Raw genomic sequence first — 20,861 nt, forward strand, 5'->3', positions numbered from 1 at the left:
CCCTTTCGTAATGCCTCAGTGGGACTTGAATCTTGTCTTAACATTCCTGATGTGCGCTCCCTTTGAGCCTCTTCACAATTGTCCTCTTCGTCTTCTAACTCTTAAGACTGCTTTCCTGGTAGCCATCACCTCGGCTAGATGGGTGAGTGAGCTCCAGGCTCTATCGTCCAAGCCTCCTTTTCTATCTGTTCATCCGGACAAGGTTGTCCTTCGGCGGCGTCCTTCCTTTCTACCGAAAGTGGTGACCCACTTTCATCTTGGGCAATCTGTCACCTTGCCCACCTTCTTTCCGCCTCCGCATCCTTCCAAAGAGGAAGAGCGGCTCCACCGTCTGGACCCAAAACGTGCGCTCTCCTTTTATTTGGACCGCACAAAACCGTTCCGAGTGGACGACCAGCTTTTCGTTGGCTACGTGGGTGCAAAGAAGGGAAAAGCTGTGCACAAATGGACCATCTCCCGGTGGGTCGATTTGTGTATAAAAATCTGTTACTCCTGTTGGGCTGCGAGCCCATTCTACTCGGGCCACGGCGGCTACTTCTGCTTTGGGACGGGGAGTCCCTTTGCAGGACATCTGTCAGGCGGCGACGTGGGCTTCTCTGCACACGTTTGCCAGGCATTATTGCCTAGACAGCCAAGTCCGGAGGGATGGCTTCTTTGGCCGTTCTGTCCTCCAGGACTTTCTGGTGTGATCTTGGTTCGCAGACCCACCACCGGGGTTGGTATTGCTTGGGTATCTATTCTAAGGTGAGGAATCTAACTAACGTGTTTCTTTCAGATGAACAAGTTACTTACCTTCGGTATGATGTATCTGTAAGAAACATTAGTTAGTTAGATTCCTCACCGACCCACCCATCCTCCCCGTTCTGCGAACTGACATCTAGGGTTAAGGCTATCCCTTTCAGGGCCCTAGATTTTTGGGCACCAGTGTCGGTCTCTTGCATGTATCTGCGTTCCTGGCGCGGAAAGCTATGTACAAGAACTGACGTCAGCGCGCGAGGGCGGCGTCTAAGTACTCCGACGTCATTCCGGCGCACGACGCCAACGACGGACGCGGAGCCGCAGGCGACGCCTAGCGACGCGCAAGGGCTATTGCTACAAAAATCTTCCGGATCCAGTCTGACGCCTGGGGATATTCTAAGGTGAGGAATCTAACTAACTAATGTTTCTTACAGATACATCGTTACCGAAGGTAAGTAACTTGTTCTTTAGGGGCGTTACAGGTAGGTAAAGGGGAGGGACCAATGGGTCCCTACCCTGGGATGGGTACACCCGCTATCCTGACACTCTCCTGTGGGAGGGGGGCAGTAGCCTAGTCCTGATTGGGCAGAGCTTCCCATCTTCAAGATGTCGAGCGCCCGGAGATGTGCTTCACCTCGCCTCCCCCACCTGAGGGGTGGGGTTGGCAGGCTGGCACATCCCCTGTCCTTACTTGGGGTTTCCGGCCAGTCTTCCCGCCAGAGTGGGGATCAGAACTGGTAGGGGCCAGTTTGCTGGGTACAGCAAGTGGCCTGGAGAAGCTCACAAATGCGCCATTCCTTTGAAGCTTCCCCTGCCCATCCTAGGGGAGGAGACTTAGCACCTCGCCCAGGATGTGCATTGTTGCGGGGGTTCTCCACCCAGGGGTCCAGCAACATGTCTGCTGTGTGGCAGCCTCCCAGACCAGACGTGGATTGTGGGTTAGGTTTGAGGGGGCATCTCTAAGATGCCCTCTGTAGTACTTTGTACATTATATCCCACACTGGCATCAGTGCGGGTTGAATGTGCTGAGAAGTTGGATACCAAACTTCTGAGTCTTCAGTGTTGCCATTATGGTGCTGTGGAGTTCATGTTTGACGAGCTCTCAGCACCATATACTCTTAAATGGCAGCACTGCACTTACAGTGCCCAGGAATGGACCTGGGTACTGTAGGGGCACAGGGCTCACGCTCCTGTGCCCACACCACTGGCATAGGGCACCCAGCTAGAGGGGTGGCTGATGTATGCCAGGGCAGTGTAGGTTGTGGCCATGGCACACAGAGATGTGTGCCATGTCGACTTTGTTTTGCCTTGTACCCAGACACTCAGACTGCAAGGGCAGTGTGGTTGTGTTAGGGTACAGGGCCTCTAAGGGTGGCACAATAAGTGCTGCAGTCCTTCGAGGCCTTCCCTTGTCACAAGGCCCTGGATACCTAGGGTACCATTTACCAGGGGCTAACATGTGGCCAGGGTTTGCCAATTTGGTATTTTAGGTTTTAGGGAAGCAACATAGGCCCTGGGTGTGAGAAGTTGGCTTGATATATGATGTCACTAATTCTAGTGTTCACCTTGTATCAGACCAAACAACCCTTATGGTGATTGGTTGTTAAGTCAACCTTATAGACCAGCTATCCTAGTGGTAGCATGGACAAGAGCAGTCTTAGGCTAAACTCTGAATGGCATGTGAAGCCAGCTGTTATACCATATGTAATCCCTTGAATACCAAATGAAAGGACACCACAACAGATATATATAAACATTGAATGTATTTATTCTAGTCAAACCCTCAGCACTCTTTATGAGATTCGGGGTAAGTACAACACAGTCTTATTTAAGAATACATTAAGTCACACAGGTAAGTAATACAGTTAGGCCCTAGGGGCCACGCAAACCATATACTAGTAAGTGGTATAAGAACCACGGTGACGAACACAGGATAGGCCTAGGCCTAGGGAATCGCTGGGGCTACACTATACTACCAAAGGGTAGGAAGTGGGAGGCCCACGGGATTCAGGTACAGAGTGGAAACACTCACGCGTAATGCGTAAAAGTCGATAGAAATAGTAGTTATTAGAATTAAACAGTTTTAGGACACTTCTGGAATAGCTAGAAAGTCGAGACTCGGAAAGTAGACCCTAGGATAGTCAATACCCTTGTGAGCACCGGAGTACTCAAGTTACCTAGCCCACGGGTGCATAGGTGTGAACTTGCGTCGGGTTTCGTCGTTGACTTCTATGGATGCCTGAAGGAAAGTTGCTGACAGGCAGTCAGTGAAGAGTGTCCGGTGGATCCCAAGGATGGGATCAAGAAGGAAGGATACCTGCAAGCAGAAGGGACAGAGTCACCAGCCAGGAGCCGGGAAGGAACCAGGAAGGAACCAAGCGATGTCGTGAAGATGCAGGTGAAGAGGTGAAGCTTGTCGCAGCAGCCACGGGTACCAGGAGACGTCAAGGACGACCAGGACGCGAGCTGTCCCACGAAGGCTCTTGCTGTCGGCGGCGTCAATGTCGAGTCAGGACCCAACAAGCCTTGGCAAGCGGAACCCACGCAGAATGGAGGACTTGCTTCTGGTGCAGACCAGGAAGGTCTGGGGTGCTTCTCTTTCACAGAGGAGCGGGTGCCAGTCTGGAGGAGCCGGACCAGCAAGATGAAAACAAAGGTTCGTCGTCGCAGAGGCTACTAGCCAACGGGCCAGCAACCGGACAACACGTCGAGCAACTCAGGTGCAGAAGGGCCCCACGCAGAACTGTGAAGTGTGGGGAGCTGATCTTCTTTGCAGATGGTGCTCGGGATTGGGGCTTCTCAATTCCCCAAGCACAGCCTCTAGGAAGCCTCCGAAGTCGCGCTAGTCAGTTACTAGCCACTTTTCCCAAGTCGCCGGTCCCACGTCCTTCGTCGCCTCCACGGGTCTCAGCTTCGCTGCAGATGTGGATCTGGGTCAGAGGTGTCTGGAAGTCTCTGCGCTGGTCAGTCTCTGCAGTCGTCCCTCGTAGGATCAGTCGCAAAGCAAGCAGCGGTTGCTGGATGGTGCCTGGTTGCCCAGGGTGGTCACTCCTTGGCCACAAGGGAGATTTCTTCAGTCTTCTTCCTGAGGTTGAATGTCGAAGGTCCAGAGTTTCTGTTCAAGTTGCAGATTCAGGTTAATCTAATTTAGCAGGGCTCAGCTACCTACTGATATACTGGGCTAGTGGGCTGGGCTACCTGCAAGGTCCCTCCTATGGGTGGGACCATGAAGGGGAGTGGCTACACCCCCTTTCCTTTGTCCAGAGCTGGGCTGGAGTGCCCCAGCGCCGGTTTGAACTGTCTAGAAGGGAGGAATAATATCCTCATTGCCAGAAATGGTATGGGGGTATTATTCCAAAGTGTTAGACACCTTACACGACATGTTTTGATAAAGCCAAACCATAGTTACCATAACCGTTTAAGATTATAAGGTACTTTAAGAGTATATGGTAGGCTATATCATAGAACAGCTATAAGGACATGGTTCCGAAAGCTGCAGACAGGCTCAGCTCATGCTAGAGCACCATCTCACATGTTACCAAGCACTCTGCCTCCAGGATTGTTAAGGCCTGCCATAGGAGTGGCTGATAGGTACACATGTGTCTATATATAAGGTAGGTATAGGAATACTACACCTAAGCAAGGAGTGATTACACGACCTTGCCCCAGCTGAGTGATCAGCCAGTTGTGTCATAATGGAAGGCCAGGCCAGGGGTGGCACAATACATGCTGCAGCCCCTGGTAGGCCTAGGGTACACCTATGCCCTGGGTACCTAAGGTACACTATACAGGGGCCAATAAGGTGACCCTAACCATTTGGGTTATGTACCTAAAGTACACAGTATGAATTTAGAGAGAGAACAGCTGGGCTGTGGGTCTGATTAGCAGGCCCACAGCCATATCTAAGTCGAAAACCAGTGAAGCAAACGTAAAAAGTGGGGGTGAATATAGAAAGCAGACCCTACTCTCCTACACTGGGTACCTTATTGGCTGGAGTCCAGGGCACACTCAGTCAAAGTACATTCAGCAATTCGTAGGGGCATGCCATGCAAGAAAGATGGCACTTTCTCACAATGACGATATTGAAATTGACGATGTGGAGTGGCAGGAGGCGGTGTCCTCCCCGAGTATAGTTGCAATCTCTGCATGCCTGCGACTGATACAGCTTAAAGTCCTCCATAGAGTCTATGTGACGGGGCCCCATTTGCTACACATGGGAATAGCTGGAGGGGGGGACTGTAGGATCGGATGCACTCAGCTAGGCACATTCATTCACATCATCTGGGACTGCACCTATATACAATCCTACTGGCAAAAAGTACATGAGGTAATCAGCGAGGTTCTCGCAATTTCTCTCCGCCCGGAGGCGCGTTGATGCCTTCTCAACATCTGGGAGCCCACCGATTTAAACAATTACCAAACATTATGGGTCACTCTGGGGCTTGCAATAGTTAAAAGGAACATTGTGCGGCCCCCCAAAGCTGCGCTATCACCCACGCTTACAGACTGGAAAAAAGACCTTGATTGGTGCATGTGCAGGGAGAAGACAGTCTATATAGCCCGAGACTGCCCCCTAAAATGGTCCAAAATCTGGGATCCATGGAACTCTTATAGAGGGAATATTTGTACCCTTCCCGGTGGAATTGACCCTGATATTGCCTCTTCCCCATGACTTCCAATAGAAAGTATTGTTTCATCAATGATCGCTGTTTGTCTCCACTGGAAACATATTTGCCTAGTCCTTCGTACTGTATGTAAATGTCAATGACTGTTAATAAAAAGAATTATAAAAAAAAAGAGTGATGGCGGTTGTCGCAGCTCATCTGCGCAGATCAGGCGTTCCAGTCTTTCCCTATCTCAATGATTGGCTTCTGTAGGCGGGCTCGCCCCAGGAAGTTGTCTTCCACCTCCAGACTACGGCAGACCTCCTGCTCTCGCTGGGGTTCACTATAAACATGCCGAAGTCACACCTGGTTCCCTCTCAGAAGCTTCTAAGTGGTTCTGGACATGACACAGTTTCGGGCTTATCCTCCCGAGAAGCGAGTCCAGGATATTCAGGCTATGATTCCGATCTTTCAGCCTCTCTCCTGGGTTTCGGTCAGAATTACCCAGAGAATGCTGGGCCTCATGGCCTCCTGCATCCTGCTGGTAGATCATGCCAGGTGGCATATGTGGGCTCTGCAGTGGGACCTGAAGTTCTAGTGGGCACAACATCAGGAGAACCTGTCCGATTTTGTTGAGATCTTGGACTGTTGCAGTGGTGGCTAACTAACTATGAATGGGTCAACGCAGATCCCTCTCCCTTCCCCAACCGGAGTTCACAGTAGTGACGGATGCATCACTTCTGAGGTGGGGTTGCCACATGGGAGAGGCGGAGATCAGAGGCCTCTGGTCTCAGGCGGAGTCCAGGCTCCACATCAACCTTCTTGAGCTCTGGGCGATGAGTCTTGCGCTAAAAGCATTCCTTCCCCCCTGGCTGGGGAAGAGTAGTGCAGGTGTTCACGGACAACACCACCACCATGTGGTTCTGCAACAAACAGGACGGGGTGGGTTTGTGGACCCTATGTCAAGAGGCTCTCCGTCTCTTGACATTGCTGGAACATCAGGGCATGTCCCTGGTGGTTCAACACCTGGCAGGTTCACTGAACGAACTGAGCCGTAGGTGCATGATGGATCACGAATGGTGTCTTCACTCTGAGGTGTCCCAATGTCTTTTTCAGCAGTGAGGCGAGCCTTGGTTGGATCTATTCGCCACCGAAGAGAACACACAGGGTCAGTAATACTGCGTGTTGGAATTTCCAAGGCTGCAATTGCTAGGCTACGCTTTTCGCCACAAGTGGAGTTGTGGTCTTCTATACTCTTTTCCGCCTATACCTCTTCTGCCCTGAGTGCTGAAGAAGATAAAGCTTGACCGTGCCCAAGTCATTCTTTTGGCTCAGGATTGGGCACGAAGAGTCTGGTATCCAGAGCTGTTACACATGGCCATCGATCCGCCGATCAGACTGCCTCTTCAGGAGGATCTTCTGTCACAGCAGCAGGGGACGGTCCTCCACCCAAACCTGTCCAGCCTCCACCTCCTTGCGTGGCGATTAGGTGGCGACATTTGATAGCCTTTGACCTTCCTCCCGAAGTCTGTGATGTTATCTTGGCAGCCAGGCGTCCCTCCACTAAGACGATTTACGCCTCCAGTGGGGTTGCGCCTCCATTCTACCAGGGCGACTGCAGCTACTACTGCTTTGGGACGAGGAGTCCCCCTAAATGTGCACACGTTTACGAGACACTACTGCCTGGACAGCCAAGTCCGGAGAGACGGCTTCTTTGGCCGTTCTGTTCTCCAGGACTTTCTGGTGTAAACTTGGTTCGCAGACCCACCTCCAGGGTTGGTATGGCTGGGGTATCTATTCTAAGGTAAGGCATCTATGACTAACTGTTTCTTTCAGATGAACAAGTTACTTACCTTCGGTAACGCTATATCTGTAAGAAACATAGGTTAGTTATAGATTCCTTACCGCCCCACCCATCCTCCCCGTTCTGCAAACTGACTTCTAGGGTTAAGGACATATTTTCAGGACCCTAGTTTTGTGCACCAGTGGTCAGTGTCTCGCATGGCTCTGCGCTTTTGGTGTGGAAAGTTGTGTACATAACTGACGTCAGCGCGCGAGGGTGGCGTCTATGTAGCTATCCCGTAGTCATCCTGGCGAGCACGACAACACCGGACGCGAAGCTGACGGACGCCACCTTCCGATGTGCTGGGGCACTGCTGACTAAAAACTTTCCGGATCCAGTCTGACGCCTGGGGGTAATTCTAAGGTGAGGAATCTGTAACTAACCTATGTTTCTTACAGATATATTGTTACCGAAGGTAAGTAACTTTATCGTCGGGGAGGACCACCATCCACTGGCTTGGGTGGCTGAAGAGGAGGCTTTCTCAGTTGAGGCCAGCCCAGAATCCGATCCAGAATTCGAGATCACCAATGTAACGCAGGCAGGCTAAGCATGTGGAAATTAGACGCGCAGATAAATTATATGAAAACAATTAATACAAGCAGCTATTTTCTTTTATGTTGCTGCCCTCAACTGGTTTCGCTTAACATTTTTCCATTCTAAGCTTTTTGCATAGTATTTTGCACTAAGGCCTATGCTCCATAAATTGGATTAAGTATTTTGCTTAAATTTGATAGTACCGTTATATAGCTACATAAGTGACTTCTGCATCGGTCGTTTTGTTTATTTTGAATATATTGGAACAATTATTGCTTGATTAATTTTCTGTCTTGCTCTCAGGGCTGCCAGGGCGACAGCAAAAACGCCAAGAAGAAGAATAACAAAAAAACCAACAAAAACAAGAGCAGCATAAGCAGAGCCAACAAGAAGAAGCCCAGCATGCCCAATGTCTCCAACGACCTCTCTCAAAAACTCTATGCCACCATGGAGAAGCACAAAGAGGTACTATCATTGTACTCCATGTGACGTAATTATGATAGTGGTGGGCATATGCTTTGGTAATGGGGACTGAAAATAGTTTTGAAAAATGCATTCGCGGAACAAGTCCAAAGTTTTAATTCTTTGTATGACGTTATGGAGAAGTATAGAAGGGTAATGTATTGAACATGTGTTTCTGGATGTCCAGGAGGAATATGCCAAAGTTTAGGAAATCCTTCAGAAATTAGAGTTCAGAGTGACCCGCTGCTAAGTGAATTTACTCCAGATACATAATTACATGGTACAAATTAGAGACATTATGACCACTGGGTGAGAGTACAACACATTTCATTCAGAGAATGAACGTAGTGCTTGCTTCCTTTTAAGGTGCTCTAGTTAGCATTTCCAGTGTTTGCCCAGGTGATTGGAATCTGTACAAGTTAAGGGCATGTGCAATTTAAAATATCACTTTGATTGGATTCTTGTGTTTAGACTGCCTTGAGACATAAGTCAGTTGAAGCAACCTGCATTTTGAATATATATATATATATGTATATATATATCGATTGCTTCCATATTGTGCCCATAAGAAAACCCTTCTTTGTGGGTTAGGGCTCATGTGGGGAGGCGTTTCTGATTACACATAACCAGAGGATAACACACAATCCGCATCTGAGGCAGTGAAAAGGAGCCACATCATGCGATAATTTGGCATATAATATTTAATTAAAGCAACCTACCCATCATGACGCATTTCAACCTAGTCAGGGTATTATTGATCATATGGTATACGGAGTGGTCAGTTGATTGTTCTTTTTAAATTATACAAGTACATAAAAAGTGAGAAAGGACTCAATTGCATCCATAAAAACAAATTAGTAGTAGTAGTTATACTTCAAACACCATACATTTGTAGTGCCAGTGTAACGTCAAATGCTTGAATCTCAGTGTCATCAGATAGTTCTCATAATTAAGTATTGTCAACCAAACACACAGAGTATTTTATTGTTAAGGTTTTAACATCTCACTTCAGTTCAGTGACTACAATGACCATTATTCCTTGCATGTGCACCAGTAATTGTTTCCTGTATCGTCTGCTCACAATGTTATTACTTTACTCGATCTTTAAAACTCCTCAAAGTTGTTTCAAATCAGGATATCACTTTCCAGCCTCTAAAAATCATTTCATGTTGTGCTTGGTGATTACAGCATACTACTCAACTGATTAGGAGTAGCTGCAACTGGGTCTCAGATGTTAGAGAGATGGACCTCTGCTGAATATTCTGCATTGCACAGCGCCACTCCCCGATCCATTATAGTCCCCAGTAATCCCACCGCTGGAGTGGAAAAGTGAACAAAAGGGTTGAGGGCGGGGCGCCCCACTCTCCTCGAGCCTCCAAATGCCAGGGCCGCTTTTATAAATTAAGGGTAGGTGGGCCATGCTACTACACTCCCGAGCCATTATGAGCCTCGGAGCGCTCTCACCCGGGGCCAAAATGTTCCAAAAAGGGGGAAGTGGGGCCCCTAGTTAGCTCTACTTATACCTGGTGAATTTGTTTTTTTTTTGTTCAAAACATTGTTGTCACTGACATATTCACCTGAGTATAATGTTACTTTAAACTTTGGGTTTTTTTCAGTTCATTTCTAAAGTTTTTTTTTTGTTAAACAAAAGCAGTTCTTTCCATCACACCTAACATAACGTTACTTTAAGCTTTGTGTTTTTTCGGTGAATAGATCTACTTCATGTTAGTTGTGTGACTAGCAATTTAATACACTACCAGCCCCTTAAGGACCCGTCCGGTTTCGTTTGTCAAATCTGGCTTACACAAAGAAACAATTGTAAAGGATTCAACTGGCACCAAAATAATTGAAGAAAAAAACACTCAAGAAATCCCACGCCAATTTACAAAAAAAAGCTTATATTTTTTATGAATTAATAGACACCAAAACTGGAAACAAAATCCACCGGAGAGTTCCGGAAATATTGATTTTACAAGAAATAATAAATTAAGGATTTTTACTTCACCTCAAACAAGAATTGGCAAATTCAACACATTTGACAATCTGAAACTTTTTCAAGAAAAACTTTGGCAAGTTGCTTTGCCGTTACTTAGATTTACTTTTGGGCGACCAGCTTCGACAGAGAGCCAGTCCAGGGGACCTGCAAGTTCCAAAGAAACAGTTACCTTCTCAAGAAAAGCTATCTTCAGTTAATTTCCAGTGTCAGTAACTCCTTGCCATTGACTTCTATGAAATGGTCCTGATGCTAGGGATACAGTATGCTGAAGATGCTCAAAGATGATGTGCGGTCAATGAGGGTCGTCCAGGGGCAGGTCCACGGTGCTAGTGAGTGATTCTACCAACAGGGGTTGTCGTCCCTCTAATTACTTTCAGGGTCAGCAGAAGTCCAGTTTCTACTGGGTTACCAGTCACTTGGCACCGCGAAATCAGATTTTTCCCTCTCTTGGTGAGATCTCTAATTCTGAGCAACTGAGCTGCACTCAGATGACTCTCCCAGGTCCAGCATACTCCTGTTCAACTTTTGAGCTTCCCGTCCTGGTCTCTTAGGCTGCATGTGGCGAGAAGCGATGGCGAGAAGTAACGATCCGATGATATTGCCTACCAACTTGCAGTTGCAGTCTGTTTCAGCTTTTTGTGGGCCTGTGTTGTGAACAAAAAGTCAGCCAACTGACTCTTGGAGTCTCTGCATCTACCTGGACTTAAGGGGCGACTTCTCGAGCGGGACACAGCAGGCACAGTCCTTTTCTTTGCTAGCCCAAGGAGCAGCAGGTGTGCAGTCCAATTATGGTGCAGCCTATTCTTTTTCTCTAAAAAGGAGGAGAGTCACATTTACTAGACAAAAGAGACATGATAGTTAAAAACTAGAAAATGTTAATTTCCCTTTTGTGTACCAAGAATGCATGGGTACCCCAACACATTTCCATGATAGCAGAAGATTAAGCACATCAATACATTGCAGCACAGCAGAGAGATAATTGTACATTTGTGTCACATTGAAGACAATGCCATGAAGAGTTGTCATGGATCCCAATGCGGGCGAAAATAGACTACCAGAGGGGGAGACAGGGCATAGAGGGGAAAAGCAGGGAGGGTGGAGGGGCCATGATTCATGTAACTTTTCTATGATCCATTTTAAAATCGCAGTTAGTAAACACTTTAAAGAGGACTAATTATAGTCCGTAATTACCGAACGCATTATTAAGCCCTGGAAATATTTATTGCATGATGCAATAAATATTTCCAAGGATTAATATTGTATTAGAGGATTATGGACTATAATTCGTTCCCTTTTAAAGTGTTTACTAACTGTGATTTTAAAATGTATGAGATACCTTTTGGAACGTTTTTATGAAGGACTCAATGTTGATAAAAGCCGATAAGAGACTTCTAGCTGCAGGTTCCTTACCTTTGAATTTCCCAGGCATCAGACTGGATCCGGAAACTTTTGCTCGAGAAGTACCCTTGCCTGCGCCGTCGGGTGACTCCATTCAGCTCCGCATGACTTTGTCAGCCTCTTTAGCATTGGTTATGGCGTTGTGGTCACCTATATAGGCGCCACTCAGATGCGCGGATGTCAGTTCTTTTCTTTCTGCTCCTGTTAAGCACTAATCCGGGAAGAGTTACCCCTCTGTTGCTTTTTGACAGGCCTTTTTTCGACGTTGTTTTTTTTTTTTCCAACTTTGTGTGTGAGGATGTCTTCGAGGAAGACAGGGTTTAAACTGTGTGGTGCCTGTCACCGCATGATGTCGGTTACCGATCCCCACCTAATCTGTCTCTGGTGTCTCGAGCTCGACCACGATTCGAAGTCTTGCTCAAACTGTTTGGGTATGGCTCCAAAGGCCTTGCGGAAGTGGCCTATGAAGCTCCTTGCATCCCGGCAGTTTGACACCATCCAGTGAGACTCCGCGGATGTCCTGGTCCTGATCGTAGAAGAGTAGGTCGCGGGACTGCTCCTGGAGCCTCATGTCCTCTTCGTACCACTCAAGGTCTTCGGGACGCTCTTGGAAGAAGCACAAAAAGAAGTCCAAGCGGACTTCATCTTCACCTCCACTGTCATCCGTTGACAAACTAGGTAAGGAGCACTGATGCTCTAGGCACGGTTCTGCGGAGCCAGAGCCAGGGTCGACTTCGTGCCTCTCCCCCTGTCTGGGAGCCGGAGCAGCCCCCGCTCAAATGAAAGCATTTTACGAGGCCATGCGCTGCGTCATTGAGTGGGCTGACCCCTCTAGTGAGCCACCGGGTTTGGAAGGGGCCCCATTGGGTTCAACGCTGTCAACTACGGCCATGGCGCCGGTGGAGCCCCAGGTAGCCAATTCCAGATCTGGGATGACGCTGGCCATGTCATTGCAACCTCCCCCGACATCGGACCCGAAGTCGGTGCCTTTGGTGCTGCCAGCGCCCACAGCAGTACCTGCCCCATCCTTATCCCGGATAACACCGAGTTGGAACAGCGTTGCTCAACGCTGATTCCGAGGCTGATTGAACCCAGGGGTTATATGTTGTCGCCTGAACACTTTGAAGATATTTTTGGCTCAGGAGAGGAATGGGATGGGTCTATGGATACTTTGGAACACCAGGATGTCTCTGCAGAGCAGATGGACTGGTATGGGGAACTTTGGGAGGCCAGTGGACTGGTCACTTCCCCAGATAGTGGCATGCTCTCTCCTCCAGCTGTTGCTACGGTGGAGGGGGCATCTTTTACCATGGTGGTTAAGAGGGCGCCTGGGCTCCTCGGACTAGAGTTGCCCTCCATGCAGGTCAGGACTAATCTGACAGAAGTGCTCTAGGCTGGGGCTTCCACCTTTGAACCCCTTTTGTCCTTCAATGAGGCACTAACTGATGTCCTGCTAGACACATGGTCCAAGCTTAGCACAGGAGTCCTGTGAATAGGACAATCACATGCCGCCATCGCCCACCACCGGGCGACCCAAAGTTCCTCAGCCAACACCCCACCCTTGAAACCTTGGTTGTGCAGGCTTCTACATCCCAGGGCGCGTTCGCTTCTTCCCCTCTGGATAGGGAATCCAAGAGACTGGATTCACTTGGTAATAAGATGGTTTTTTTCTTCTAGCCTGGCATTGCGGTCAGTGAATACTGCATGCTTATTGGACCATTTATCCCACTCCCTGTGGGAGACGGTTGCACATGTGCTGCCACAAGTCCCGGAGGAGGCCCGGGCTGTGCTCTCTCAGGCGGTCAAAATTCACCGAAAGGTGTGGCCTTAACATGACTGATTCGCTGGGCAGATCGATTTCAATGATAGTGGCCTTGATGCTCCACGTCTGGTAGAGGAAAACTGGCTTCTCGGGCGATGTCCAGGCAAATTTGATGGAACCCGTTCTTTTGGGGAGAAGACAGACTCTGCCCTAGTGGGGACTCTCTAGCTACGAACAGATCCTTGGGCCTCTCTTCTACACCTCATGGCCGGTCTAACTTTTGCCCCTTTTGTGGCAACAGAATGCGTTTCTTGTGCGTCAGCCCTATCCCAGCCACTGTCCTGCGCAGGCTTCCCAAGCTGTGCGGGAACGTGGACGTGGTTCATTCCAACCTCGGAATAGAAGCCAGAAGTCGTCGTCCACCCTGCCCTTAGCTGCCGCCTCCTCCAAGCACTCCTAGTCTGACTCTGCAAGACCACACCACTCCAATTGGTGGGAGAATCCAGCACCATCTCCCCCGCTGGTGGTCCATAACATCGGATGAGTGGGTCTTGCAGATCATTCAGGAGGGCTATTTTTTGCCTTTCCTTTATTTCCCTCCTCCCATTTTGCCAAATCAAGAACAGCTGGTGGAGGATCATTTAATATTTCTCCAGAAGAAAATTACAGCTCTCTTGGCCAAGGGAGCTATAGAGAGGGTCTCGGATTCAGAAGTAGGCAGTGGCTGTTATTCCCGCCTCCTTCTGATTCTGAAAAAGGACAAAGGGTTGCGACCCATTTTAGATCTTCAGACCGTCAATCTCTTCCTCAAAAAGGAGAAGTTGAAGATGCTCATTCTAGCTCAGGTCGTGTGTGCCCTAGACCAAGAAGACTGGATGGTAGTGCTGGACCTGCAGAATGCGTATTTTCACATCTTCATTCTGCGGGGCCACAGGCATTACCTGCGGTTCAAGGTAGGCAACGAGCATCTTCAGTTTACCGGGCTTCCCTTCAGCCTTAGCAGTGCCCCTCAGTTGTTCACCAAGGAAATGGTTATGGTCGCAGCTCATCTGCACAGGTTAGCGGTGTCTGTCTTCCCCTACCTCAACGACTGGCTGTTGAAGGCGCCCTCACTCCAGGCTGTCGTCTCCCACCCTCAAACTACGGCGGACCTCCTGCATTCACTGGGGTTTTCTATAAACGTACCGAAGTCACACCTGACTCCTTCTCATACGCTCCCTTTCATCGGAGCTGTTCTGGAAGTTTCGAGCTTATCCTCCTGAGCAGTGAGTCCAGTATATTTGGGTTATGATTACGTTTCAGCCTCTGTCCTGGATTTCGGTGGGACTAACTGAGGATGTTAGGCTTCATGGCCCCCTGTTTCCTGTTGGTAAAACATGCCAGGTGGCTGCAATGGGACCTGAAGTTTCAGTGGGCACAGCATGGAGGAAATCTACCTGACTTGGTCCTGATCTCGGAAGGAACTGCAAGAGATCTGCAGTAGTGGTTGATGAACTGCAGTTGGGTCAACCGCAGACCCCTTTCCCTTCCCCCAACCAGATCAGTCATGACAGATGCGTTACTGCTGGGATGGGGCAGCAATCTGGGTGAACTGGTCACCCAGATGGGTGACCAAGGGACACACGTCTCCGGTGGAGTCAGTGTTGTGTCATCCCATTTTTGGAGCTTCGAGTGATTTGATTGGCATTGAAGGCATTTCTTCCTTCTGTCAAGGGGAAGTTGGTGCAGGTGTTCATGGACACCACCACCACCTTGTGGTACTGCAACAAGCAGGGCGGAGTGGGGTCGTGGACCCTTTGTTGATGGGCCCTGCATCTCGGGACATGGCTGGAACAGCAGGGCATAACCCTGGTGGTTCAACACCTGGCCTGTTCTCTAAACGCCAGAGTGGACTAACTCAGCATGTCGATGCCTAGCGGATCTCAAATGGCGTCTCCAGTTGGTGGTGGCGCAAGGTCTCTTTCAGAGCTGGGGAGATCCTTAGTCAGATCTGTTTGCCTCCGAAGAGAACGCGCTGGAGTTTCCAAGTCAGCTGTCGCTCAGTGATGCCTTTCGTCGCGAGTGGAGGTCAGACCTTCTCTATGCCTTTTCTGCCCATACCACTTCTGCCAAGGGTTCTGAAGAAGATCCGGAGTGACCAGGCCCAAGTCATGCTTTTAATTCTGGATTGGGCAAGGAGAGTCTAGTATCCAGGAGAGTCTAGTATCCAGAGCTTCTGAAAATGCATCGATCCTCCGACCAGGCTGCCTCTTTGGGAGTATTTTCTGTCACAGCAGCAGGAGAGGGTTCTCCACCAGAACGTGTCAACTCTGCGCCTCCATGCGTGGGGATTGAGCGGTGGCAGTTGATGGCTTTTTACCTTCCTCCCGAAGTACACACATGCTCGCCTGGACCCTCAATGTGGTGCTTACTCAGCTAATGATATCGCCCTTTGAGCCAATGCAAAGTGCACAACTAAAGTTCCTAACCCTAAAAATAGCCTTTTTAATCGCCATCAACTCACTAAGGAGAGTTAGCGAGATCCAGACACTCATCACACAAAAACCGTATCTTCAAATACACAAAGCACAAGTAGTAATGAGAATAAATCCAAGGTTCATAGCAAAAGTGATAAAGAAATTTCACTTGAACCAGACATTATACTTACCAGTCTTTTTCCAGCACTCAAAGGCACAGGCATAGAAGGCCATTCACACATTGGATGTACGAAGAGTAATCATGTACCATCTAGAAAGGACAAAGACCATCGGGAAAGGAGAACACTTTTTGTATCCTTCGCACAAGCAAGACAAGGATCTCCTGTTACTAAAGGTACTATCACAAGATGGACAGTGCAAACAATACAAAACTGCCACAAGATAGCAGGAGCAACACTCAAGGAAAGGCCACATGCACACACAATTAGGAAGGATGGAGCAACACTAGCATGCCTGGTAAGCTAGGCACTGGATTATATCTATGCAGCAGCTAATCACACTTTCGCAAGACATTACTCTGTGGACCTTCAATTCAACAAAGAGGCAGCAGTGGGTCAAGGAGTTCTTAAACTTTATTTGTAAATAAAGATCGTAAAAGACCCGGCCTACCCACACCACAGGACAAAATACTGCAATATAATCAATGCATAGCATATAAATCCAGAAAAGATGCACACTGCAGGAAGGAATGGTTATTTACTAGTAGTAGTTTAGCATCTTGAAGAATTTTTAGAATTCACATGGGACTCACCCCCCTCCACAAATAGAGGTGTATTTACAAAGAAAGTACAGAGAGAGAAACAAACATAAGAGAAGCAAACACATCAAGTTGTTAGAGGATTGGGAAAAAAATAATCTGAAGGTGGTGAGTATATTTAAGGGTTTGTGGGGTGAACGTGTAATGTCACTCAAGGAAGGACATAGCCCCACATGGTCGACAATGCCCATGAAAAAAAACATAGAAGCAAGACTACAAAGAGACAATTCCGGGCCCAACCACTGGATAGCAGAATAATATAAACCATGAGAATCCAGAAAATTCTCCAACCTGCAACACTACTCCCACAGGTAAGTAAGAATTTTGTTTCATTTGGTGAATGACTCCTTGCCTAGATTAAGGGACGGCTTTATCACTGGTGGTGTCCGGTACGACAGTCTTTTTTTTATGCCCACCCCATGACCTCCTTCTCCATGAATTCCCTCAGTACCAATAGTGCCCCTCATCTCTTCATAGCCTCTCTTCGTCTTACATTTCTTTTTAGGTCGAGGACTACCGGTCTGCCGAAAGGCAGAACCGGAAGTCGGAGATTTTATGACTTGGAGAAGAGGGGCTTGAACCCGCCCCTCTTCTGCCCTGTTATCCATTGGCTGGCCTCGTAAATGCTGGCCAGCCACTGGAGAAGAGGTCAGTCACTCCGATTAGGCCCCGTCCTTTTCGGATCGGGGGGCGTGTTTTTTAAAGAAAGTCTCATTCTCTCCTCCAGCCAATGGCTGGAGGAGAGAAAAGACAAACACGCCCCCGAATCCGAAAAGGACACTGCGTTTCTCCGAGGCATTTCTTCTTGACCTCGGAGAAAGGCGGTGGTGTGCCTTTTGCTCTGCCTTGTTGAATGAGAGACAAAGGAGCGTTAAAACAAACAGCCCAACAGTTGGTAAGCAGCATCCGCTTGCTGCGCATGGGGGTCATGGCTAGTTTACCCTGCTGTGTTTAGTTGTGATTGACACCCAGGGAGATCTTAATATCACGACGTGGCAAACCACCAGCGCCGACCGACAAACAGTTCTCCACAGAAATAGAAGGCAACAAGTGCAGTGTCGAACTTCAGCGCGCGCCCTGCTCTTTAATGCGTCCTTCGTTTCTTCTTGGATGAAATGTCGGAAACATAACCCTGCAACGGTTTTGCTATGTCAGGGTAACTGAATAGCAGCAGGTGCAGGAAGGGCTTACGTCAGATGGTGAAAATCATTTTCAACACGTAATATTTTTCAGGGATTCTCGTTTTTTTTGGCTTTTTTTCACACCACGTGCGATAACATTTGTGGGGCACCGAGGTTTATTTACTGCGCACGTCCCTTGCTAAGCATCTGGTAGTAGTGGATTTAGAGGCGGTAACAATATGATTTACTGCAGCTGCAGTCCGGCACAGCAGAAATAACACCGCGGCGAGTTCCTTCTAAATAGCCACCTGTCTGACAAAGCGGAAAAGACGCCGGCCCTATTCTCTCTCTGGCCTTCTGGCGAAACCAGTGTGCTGCGTTGAGTGCTTTCGAAACCGGCGACTGAATACTTGTAAATACACATTTAAAGCGTTGGATCTGTTTCTCAGTTTGCGGACTGCGATTCTTTTTAGGTTTTTAGTTGAGCATAGCACATAGGAAAGAGCGCCTGCCTGCCAAGACCCGCTGAGCGTTTTTCAAGCCCGTGAAAAGAATGAATTATTCAGCAGTAAGCATGCTTACAGCTGGCCATTCGGGGGCTTTGATCTGCGAATCAGGCGGCGGCATGAATGCCCGTATTGTCATGTTATGTGTACACAGTGTGTGAATTATTGAAAATAGAGAGGCCTGGGCCTCATCTGGTAGAGATTACAGTGCAGGCATGCTGGGTGAGGGCCTGTAATTGAAAATCCCCAGATGCTGTTTATGTGGTCTTTGGCCCGTGACCTGCTGCAGTAAGCTTGTCTGAACAAAACGCAGCCTGCATAGAAAGCACGGCCCAGCCCCTCCCCCAGCAAGACTCAATGTGGGACTAGTTAAACACCTGCCCACAATATTTTCGGGAATCCTCAATACATGTGCTCGCCAGTTAGTCAACAGGTTACGTTAACTGCTCATTCAGTTAACGCGGGAATCGTTTTAACTATATAGTTGTGTTTAACTGAAGATTTCCTGTATGGTATATTACATTTGTGAAGCACTTTCGGAGAGCGAATGATGCTAACACAACTTTACTAACACTCGAATGCTTATAGACAAATGGTGTATTTCGTTTTTATTAGTAGTCAGAACACCAAATAACCCATCTAATTGGGCCAGCCCTTGTGTTCTCGTTTGGCGTGTCAGAATCGTACCCAAAAAAAAAATCATTGGCGTGCTTTGCCCCCGAGTCTCTGCCATAGTTTGCAAGGGGGGATGTTGGTTAAAAGTGTAATGCCGCACGAACTAGCTCTTTCTACTCTTTACCTTGCAGGGTACAGGGGTCGCTGTGACACCCTGTGAACCCCACATGCCCCGTCTCTGCGACTAAATAGTTGGACGACCCCAGAAGCAAACGGCTAGGTCCCTGCAGGCGGCACACCAAAATGCGATGCCTTTTGAGCACGGAAGGGTCTATTTTTGTTGCGCCTTATTGTTCCTGGGGAATGTTTCCTGCCCGTTGAAAAGTCGGAGTGAGGTGAGGGTGGGGGGGGAGTTGCATGAGTTAAAGGGACAGGCTCCACACTTCACATCAAACACCCCGTTCGGTGGTGGGAGCAGAAGGCTGGAAATCAGACATCTCGTTAAGGTTAATTAGGGGTCATTTGGCTGAAGTGCCAACCTCGGAAAAGGTGTTTCTTTTCGCAGCGCGTCTTCTCTTTGAAATGTGTCAGGAGAGCATTTGGCTGTATTGCCTTCCAGCCATCCTCCTGCTCACCATTCACGCAGAGCGATGGCTTTTGGAAAGAAGGTGCGAGCCCTGGGGAGAAGAGGTGAAGCTGGGCGAAGAGACCAGCCTGGCTTTTATTTAAACACGTCATCTTGCAAAAACAAACACACATCCATGGTTGAAAGGCGCGCTCCTATAACCCACCGTGGGAAACAGGCGAATTGTGTTTTTTTACTCCACAGAGCTGATATGCGCATTTAAACCGTTAATTCGATATCTCCTCCATAATCCCCTTTTTTTAGGAGATATGGAAATAGTTAAACTGGTCGGTCCAACTTTTGAAACATTTTTCTTCTTCTCAATATAACAACCGGGCACGTTTTGTTAATAGTTTGTGATGCAAATGGGGTAATGTGGATTTTTCACATTTTAAAATTTTATATTGTGGCTGTTTCACTCTGGCATATGTCATCATTGTACAAACTGCTGCCCCGAAGAATAAAAAAGGACGTGTATTTAAAAAAAAAAGAACTGAGTCTGAAAACAAAAATCTGAACGAAACAAACGTGTTTAATTCCATTTTGTTTTTTTGTGTGGTACGTTCTTTTAACAGTACGAAATAAAATCGATACTCTTCTAATGTGATCAATGACTTGGTGAGTGGTAATATCGCTCAACTTTGCAAAATTGATAACTCGGCACTTTATAATAAGTAAATAATATTATCAAATTGATATTGTAGTTAATGCTCGTCTCTACATTGCATACGGACTACAAAAATCGTTGTGTCAAACTTTGGCTGTATCTACCCTGCTTTGATGTATCTATAAGTATTGCATACATCTGACATGCACTGTGCTCACTGCCTGCCCCGCTCCTCTCGTGGGACGGCGTTAAAAGCAGCCTTTGTTACATGTCGCCTCAGCCCTGCAAGAATGCGTGTTTTCTTTACTCCGGCACCGCGCTCCCAGCGCCAGTACAACGGTCTGTGTGTTCTGCTGGAACCGAGGATTGGGGACCTGTCCCAGAGGGTGGCCAGCCTCGGTTCATTTGGTTTCTCGGGTGCATACTCTTCCCGACATGTCCCTCAAAATACATATACACAGGGCACCTCCATTTGCGCACGTGTAGCAGCGCTTTCTGCACACCGAAATTCCCAGCTCAGGATATTTCGCTACATTCTCAGTAAAATGTTATGAATGTTCTTAAAAAGGGTGTCATTTTGATATCAGGCGATGCCTATTCATTTCTATGACAATTTTTGAGGGGTGGGGGCAGTGAGGACCGGTGCAGGTCAGCCTGGCTAGACGAAGGGGTATGTCTGGGTGAGAAAGGAAAACAGAGAGGAACAGTCCTGAAACTAAGATTAGGAATGGGGGGAGGGGTCTGCATTGGCACAGGGTAGTTAAATAGGTCGGATTCATATGATATTAAGTGGGTGGTGAGAAGAACATTGACAGA

At 48.1% G+C, this 20,861-nt stretch overlaps 1 protein-coding gene across 2 annotated transcripts in view; it reads left to right on the plus strand.

Annotated features, from left to right (window-relative positions):
- Positions 1-20,861, plus strand: part of CREBBP (CREB binding lysine acetyltransferase) — a 1,382,831-nt gene that overhangs the window by 1,264,886 nt on the left and 97,084 nt on the right. For both annotated transcript variants that reach the window (XM_085628465.1, XM_085628466.1), the window contains one exon: positions 8,023-8,184. In XM_085628465.1, coding sequence (XP_085484591.1) covers positions 8,023-8,184 — 162 coding nt within the window. The remainder of the gene's footprint in view (positions 1-8,022; positions 8,185-20,861) is intronic.

This window comes from Triturus cristatus, chromosome 10 (genome assembly GCF_964204655.1).
Source record: "Triturus cristatus chromosome 10, aTriCri1.1, whole genome shotgun sequence".
NCBI lineage: Eukaryota > Metazoa > Chordata > Amphibia > Caudata > Salamandridae > Triturus > Triturus cristatus.